Consider the following 7,249-nt stretch of genomic DNA (forward strand, 5'->3'; position numbering starts at 1 on the left):
GGACTGCCAGCTGTGTTCCATCCACACTCATGCCCCGTCCCAGAGACAGGAATTCTGGCAGTGTGTCTGTAGGGAAGTGAGAGATGAAATAAGCCCCCTCGGGCAGTTAATTGTCCCCCTCTGCTCTGTTCTCCTGGCCTTGCCATAGCATCCATAGCAGTCACATCACGCTTGACATATTGAAGGCAGCACACAAGTGAGAGGGGCAGAAAATGCCATCACATGGGACTAAAGGGCACGAGAGTGTCAGCGCCCATCTCAGTTGCTGCTTGGTTTTTTGGGTGGTTGATGGAGGGGGGGGTGTCCCCTCAAGCCCTGAACACTGCTGGCTCCCAGAGATTAAGGGAATATACTTTTTTCTCCTCCTTCTCTTCTTCCTCCCATACACAAAGACCAGACAATTTTGCATGAACAAGCCAATTTCATTTTTAACCATGTTGTCACTTCATGGTGCAGAGGCAGGACTCGGGACTGGTGTTTGCTGGTGGGAGAGTCCCCAGTCCTCCCCGTGACCCCGTGTTACATTTCTGGGAGCAGATCTGGCCCTTTCTTGCCGGAAAGGCTCTTCCGTGGGATGCAAGGTCCCACAGCTGATTGCAGAGCTGTTGGGCTCTTTCAGGAAGAGCAGCATTTCTTTGATATGTTTTTTCCTGCGATGACCTCTTTGGTGGCATTTCCTTAATAACAACACTTGCCACCACAAGAGACTTCCTTTCCCACCGCTGCTGCGGGCTGGGGTACTCCAAACCCCAGCCGAACCCTGGCCATTGAATCTGGAGCAAAACCAGACAGCATCTGGTTTAAGCTGAGCATGGCAAAAAGTAAGGGAGGGCAGGTTTCTTCTCTGAAGATTGCTCTAAGGCATTTAGTATCGCATTCGGTGGCAGCTCACCTTGAGCCATGGAAACATCCTGGTGAGCATCCTCGGATTGTCTGATACCTGCCCAGGGCTTTCCTTCCCCACTATTTCTTTGGGTATATCCCACTGCTTGCACCTGTAGTGTAGACTTTTGTCTCTGGTGGCAAAAGCAGCTGGAGGCTGGAGCAAGGTGCTCCCCAGCCCAGGCTGTCCGGGGAAGGTGTCTTGGGGTGCAGGGTGGGGGTAAGCAATGCCCTTCTGCGTCTTCTTTATCTCATAGCCCCGCTGCAACTTGCAGGCTGTGCAATGGAAAGATCCTGATAGCTAAAAATCACCCGCGCCTTCGTGACTTTGTACCTTTGGGAAAGCCCTGCTCTGTGTAAACAGGCTGTGCGGAACTCCGGCTTCATGTTTCTGCTTCATTCCTGTCCTTTATCCAGCAGATGGTTCCCGGCCTGCGTGCCCCTTCGGGGCTGGGGCCAGGTCAGCGGGAATGCGGCCAAGGGTAAGGGTAAACATCGGCATGCCGGAGAAGGAGGCTCTGCAGCCGCAGCTCCTCCTTCGCTGCTTCTGTGCTGCTGCACGTGGGTGGGGAGAGCACTAAGTCAGCCCCGCAGCGTGCCGGAGGGGTCCAGGGACACGAGCAATGCCCCTGAGCTGTCACTGCCAAGCCGATGTCCCAGCTGCACGTGTTACTACATCTCAGGCCTTGGTTGATGGTGGTTCTGCACTTTCAGGCTCTGCTGTGTTTGCTGGGGTGCTTGCAGACCCGTGCTGCTCGCCCCTCCTGCACCGAGCAAAGCTGTGGCTGCCCCAGGGATGGGCTGAGCCCACATCTCAGCCACCCCCATTTTGCTGGTGCTGGGACCAGGACATCAGCATTTGGTGAGCAGGGGACTGATCCTTCTCCTTCACTTCTCATTTGTCTTGGGTTGTCCCCGTGTCAGCACCAAGGAGCTGTGTTGCTGCAAGCTGCATACCCCTGTGCGGGGCCAAACCTGTTCTCTGCATCCTCATCCTCCTTGGTTGCGTTGCAGTTGCCATTGCAGGCAGTGCACAGACTCCCTTTGCTGCTGCAGATGAGCTTGAGGTAGACCTGGCCGTGCACTCAGGTGGACAAGGGTGTGCAAGACCCTGCAGGTGAGGCGCTGCCTCCACGCAAGGCAGTGCCGACCCCGGCAGCACGGGGCTGGGCAGTGGCACCTCCGTTCCTCCCTGCGGCACCAGGCTGGCACGCCTGCTTCTGCATGATCATTTCAATCCCTCTAGCCCGGATACCCGGGCTCTGATAGGGTGATTAATTTAAAAAAAGTCAAACTGGGACTGCCAGGGAGAAGGAACTCACCTTCTGGGGTTAAGAGGAGATGAGTCCTGCCCTTAGCACATGACTGGGACGGGTTTTACTAGAGGCCAGAGAGCACATGGGGCTGATCGCTGTAATCACAGCAGCTTTATTTATCGCTCTGGGTTGCGATGGTGCGAGGCCTGGTGAAGAGCTGCCCTTATCTGCCGACTTCAGCCTCCCTCTGGGAGAGAGCTGGACTAGATTTATGTGGGAAAGCCTTGCAGCCAGCCCATCCCCACTGCTTTTAATGCCTTGCATGCTGCGAAGGAGCCCAGGAGGTCCCAAGCAGGGACCTGCTTGGTCCAGCTGGGAGCAAAGCAGCAGCCGGACTCCACACAGCAAAGCTCACCTTGGTTTCAGGACCCAACACCAGGAGCAGCTCCCACCTCTGCGGGAAACACAACAGCACGGGGCTGCCTCTCCTACCTGAAACAGGCTGCCTCCCAAAATCCCATTTCTGGAACAACCGATGCTTGTTTTCTCACTAATCGCCAGCTTATTTTGCTGCTTTGAGCTGGTGGGACAACAGTACAAATCAGCTGAAGCAAAACAGCTGCTTCACCCCATTTCCCATCCCCTGACAAAGCTGGGGGGGTCCCCGGCATGGGCTGGTGGCAGCCACCACCATGTATCACTGCATCCATTCCTCCAAGCTGAATTTCCAGAAAGACTCAGCCCTTCGGTGCTCAGTCTTGTACGGAGGGAGATGGATCTGTTATTCTGATTTCTTGCCATAAAGTGACGCTTTCTTCCCCAGAGCTGTGCTCTTGCTAAGAACAGGGACTTGGGCTCAGGTGGCGTCTCTGTGCCCTCTGATCTCAGGGGTTGAGCCAACACCCTGCTTGCCCCGGGAAACTTAAAGCCAAGCGTTTTAAAGGCATTGTTGTACCATCAATAAAGAGATATAAAAGCCGTAATAAACATGACACCCAGGATCAGTTCCCACACCAGGAGTGGCTGAGGGTTGGGAGGCTCTTACTGGGATGTCCTTATGCAACCCCAGCACTAAAGTGTCGATGTCAAGGGCTGGGCACACCAGGGTGCAGCACTGTGTGCGTCACTTGGATCAGGACCAGTAACCAGATGGTGCTCAGCCCGTGCACAGCACCCCCCAGCCCGGCCCGCCGAGGCAGCCAACCCTGCCGCCATGCCTCTCCCACCCTGGCCGGGTGCTGGAGGCTTTGCTGCAGCAGCTCTGAGGGAAGGCAAATCCACCCCGTTGCATTACTAAAGTGAAGTCCTGCAAAGCCCGTTGGGGAGGGGAAGGGAGCACAACCCCCCCATGAGCAGCAGCCCCATGAGCTAACCTCCAGGGGCTTTGGCCGGACACAGGAACGGCCGCCTCGGACACCACTGCTGGGAAGAAAGTACGGGCCTGGAAAAGGCCAGATATGAATGAGCGTACATAGCCGAAATGCTCCCTTTGAGGAAAGTCTTCCTCCCCTATTAAGTAATTAAATAAAGCCCCAAGCTCTACTAAAATTAAAATAACAGAATCCATTTATTCTGGCAGGGCCCACTGGTGGCTGCTCTTGCCAAAAACATTTTTGTGGTTCTTGTCTTTTCAAGTGGCTCTTTTGCAATAAAACCCAGATGCCATTAGTCCAGGGAGGCCTCCAGGCAACTGTTTACATCCATGAAAGATGCCCTTTGTAATTAATTAATCTCCCAAAAGCTGTGGTAGCACATTCCCTGTGGCTCCTGGCATGTCCCTGTCCACCGGCCCTGGCAGCGGCGGTGTGGGCTCATTCCTGGGCGCTGAAGAAAGCTTTTGTGTTGCAGCCTCGCCACAAAAGGGGTTAATCTGCTCCTTGGGAAGACACAGTGGAGATTTCAACACTTATCAAAACACCAACAGAAGTCAGCTCACCTTCAGCTGCCGGTGCAGCGGCTCTTGCTCAACAGCAAATCGTGGTTGCAGGAGGCTGTGTTATAGGGGCAGGGACCAGCTGGGCACTGAGCCGGCGGGCAGCAGGGAAGGGGGGCACGACCTGGTTCCTGCACCCTTTGGGGGGTTCAGGTGCTTCCAGATGACTCGGTCGTTGCAGGGTTCCCAAACCGGCGGGCACCAACGCAACACCTGAGAAATGCAGGCTTGTTGCACATGGGGTGAGAAGGTGATGCATGAGACTGCCCAGAGCAAAAAAGCCCATGTGAACAACTGCAGTGGGCCAGAGCAAAGAGCCGTCCAGCCCAGGACCTTCTTCCAGATGGTGGCTGGTATCAGGTAGCTACAGAAGAGTGCATGAAAGCTGGTGGTTTGTGGGGCTTCTTTTCCTGGTATCTCCTCCCAGCTGAGGGCAGTCAGGGTTGGGGACTCCCTGTGGCTGAAGTGACTGGGACTCTCACATTTCATTGCCACCAACTCATTCCATCCACCATAAATTTGGCCAATCTGTTTCTGAACCATTTACAGTTTTGGTCTTTGCAGCATCAGGTGATGGCAAACCCCACCATAGAACTGTGTGTCTGCTCGGCAAGAGACATCCTTGTGCTGGTTTTGAACCCTTCTCCATCCTTAGTGTCAGCAGCAATTGCCTTTATGGCTTCATGTCCTTCAGGCTGTGCGAGAGCGCTTTCATACCCCTCAGCTTGTTTCTTCTCCAGCCTGAATGTCCCTAATTCATGGAGTTTCCCCCCAAACAGAAACCCTTAGCAGAGACGAGCAAAGATTTGGCTTCTCTAGGACCATGTCTTTGCTCGGCCTCTGTGTAACGTGGTTGCAAATAGAAAGAATTGCTTTAGGAAGGGTCAATCCTCGCTGCCTCATTTGTAATGTAACGACTCAGCCTGGGGTTTGGTTGTTATTGGTATTTTTAGCTGTTGTTGGCATTTCATTGTTGCTTTTTTGATAGATGAGTTTAATTTTGCTGGCATATTGCACAGGTTTGCAAACCAGATGTTGCTGCTGCAAGACGGTAGTGGCAATGCAGGCAGGGAGCAGTTCATCACGGCACATAGGTATCGCAACCGCGGCGAGGTCAAAGACGAGGGGTCAGGGCATGGGGGGGATCCAGGTCCCTGCTCATCAGGGCTGGGACCGCAGTTGCCATGAGAACTGCTGGTGGCACGGTGGCGAACCTCGCCGGTGCTGCAGCCACCCCCCTTCCATCTCCCATTCCCCCCGGGAAGGACTGGACCGTTGGAAGGAGACCAAGCTGTGGAGAGGAAAACTCTGCTGAGAGCTTGGAAGGAAGGATGGGTTTGTGTAACCAAGTGATGATGGTGTGAACCACTGGTGTTCTGCAGATGCTGGCTCCTGTCCAGGGGTGACATAACAGGGTGATGTGAATGGGGCGGATGGGATGTGGTGCGGGCAGGCAAGGAGAGGAGCTGGGAGCACCCAGAAGGAGCAAACGGCTGCTCCTGTGGCTCCTACACCTTCCTGGCTTGCCTTGTTTAACACAGAGGAGCTCGGGTTATCCTGCAGCCAAATCCTGTGGTCCTTTAGCAAATCATACCCAACGCCTGGACCAGGAGGGCTTTGAACTCTCAAGGAGGCTATGATGGAGCAGGACAGACCCCGGCCCGAGCCCCAGGCCCCTTCCTGCTCCCAGCTGGGAGAGATTCCCGAAGCAGCCTGCGTGTAGGATTTCTTTGGGTGGAAGAAGGAAATCGCTGAGGTCAGGGGGCTGATATTGCACATTTTTATGTGACATCAGCTTGCTGCCACCTTGAAAATACCAAAAGATAGAGTCTCACATCCTGGCCCTCGAAAATCCCTTGTGCCCCGCAGGAAGGGAGTGTTGTTACTCCAGAAATTCACTGTTATTCCAGGGAATTTAAGCCAATGTGAAGGAAACCCCAGTGTGGGCAGGGAGAAATTTAAAGGGATAGGAGATGAGGATTGTAGAGATGTGCTGTGTACTTGCAGTACCATCGCAAGAAGGAGGTGGGATCCCCATCACGAAGCCCCTTAGAGACCTTGAATAGGCAAAATAGTTTTAGGTCTAATTCTAGGCAAATAGGCAGCCAAAGGGAGTGGGAAATCGGGAGTGTGTTTGGATGCTTTGCTGAATCAGAGCCTCCTGACTACCCACACAAGGAAGCTGGATGGGAGGTGTGGGGGTGAAGAGCATCCTGCCCTTGGTACCCGGACCACCCCCAGAGCACCCCCGCGCTGAGCTCCCCCGACCCACCCAGGGCAGTCAGCTTTAACGTGTCCCTCTCTCCTCCTCTCTCAGGGACCTCATGCCCCGGACCCTGGAGGGTCAGATCACCATGGAGAAGACCCCCAGCTACTTCGTCACCAAGGAGGCCCCAGCCCGCATCTCCTCCATGTCCAAGGGCACAAAGCTCATTGTGGTGGTGCGGGACCCCGTGACCAGAGCCATCTCGGACTACACCCAGACACTCTCCAAGAAGCCTGACATCCCCACCTTTGAGAGCCTGACCTTCAAAAACAGGACTACGGGCCTGATTGACACCTCGTGGAGCGCCATCCAGATTGGCATCTATGCCAAGCACCTGGAGAACTGGCTCCTCTACTTCCCCATCGGGCAGATCCTCTTCGTCAGCGGGGAGAGGCTGATCAGCGACCCCGCGGGGGAGCTGGGCAGGGTCCAGGACTTTCTGGGCCTCAAGAGGATCATCACCGACAAACACTTCTACTTCAACAAAACCAAGGGCTTCCCATGCCTGAAGAAGGCAGAAGGCAGCAGCAAACCCCACTGCCTGGGGAAGACGAAAGGCAGGACCCACCCCGACATAGACCAGGAGGTGGTGCAGAGACTGCGGGACTTCTACCGGCCCTTCAACATGAAGTTCTACCAGATGACGGGGCAGGACTTTGGCTGGGACTGAGGCTGAAAAAAATAATTTAAGAAAAGGAAAATATAATATAATATATATTTTTTTTACATATCAGTAGAGAGGGGGAAATACAGAAAAAAAAATAATAGCTGTGCTGAAACATGGTTTGTTCCGATTTATTTTTCTTTTGACACTGCTTTGTTTTCTTTCTTCTCACTGAGATGATGTGATATTGTCCAACCAAAAAAGGAGGCTGCAAACAGCAACCTGGTCCTATTGACCTCGCCTGCAGC

General features: G+C 54.1%; 1 protein-coding gene across 1 annotated transcript; it reads left to right on the forward strand.

The window, feature by feature from the left end:
• Positions 1-1,382: 1,382 nt before the first annotated feature.
• On the forward strand, positions 1,383-7,007 carry LOC104125292 (heparan sulfate glucosamine 3-O-sulfotransferase 3B1). The gene is made up of 4 exons (XM_009637731.2): positions 1,383-1,443; positions 1,897-1,999; positions 5,091-5,198; positions 6,389-7,007. The coding sequence occupies exons 1-4, from the start codon at positions 1,383-1,385 to the stop codon at positions 7,005-7,007; spliced, it is 891 nt and encodes a 296-aa protein (XP_009636026.1).
• The last annotated feature ends 242 nt before the right edge of the window (positions 7,008-7,249 follow it).

Source organism: Egretta garzetta, unplaced genomic scaffold (genome assembly GCF_000687185.1).
Source record: "Egretta garzetta isolate BGI_Z169 unplaced genomic scaffold, ASM68718v1 scaffold34, whole genome shotgun sequence".
NCBI classification, from domain to species: domain Eukaryota; kingdom Metazoa; phylum Chordata; class Aves; order Pelecaniformes; family Ardeidae; genus Egretta; species Egretta garzetta.

Coding starts and splice junctions, on each gene's coding strand:
- LOC104125292 (XM_009637731.2), top strand. CDS start 1,383: ATGCCGGAGAAGGAGGCTCTGCAGCCGCAGCTCCTCCTTCGCTGCTTC. Junction 1,444..1,896: donor CTGCTTCTGTGCTGCTGCAC/GTGGGTGGGGAG, acceptor GTTGCGTTGCAG/TTGCCATTGCAGGCAGTGCA. Junction 5,199..6,388: donor GGCGAGGTCAAAGACGAGGG/GTCAGGGCATGG, acceptor CTCCTCTCTCAG/GGACCTCATGCCCCGGACCC.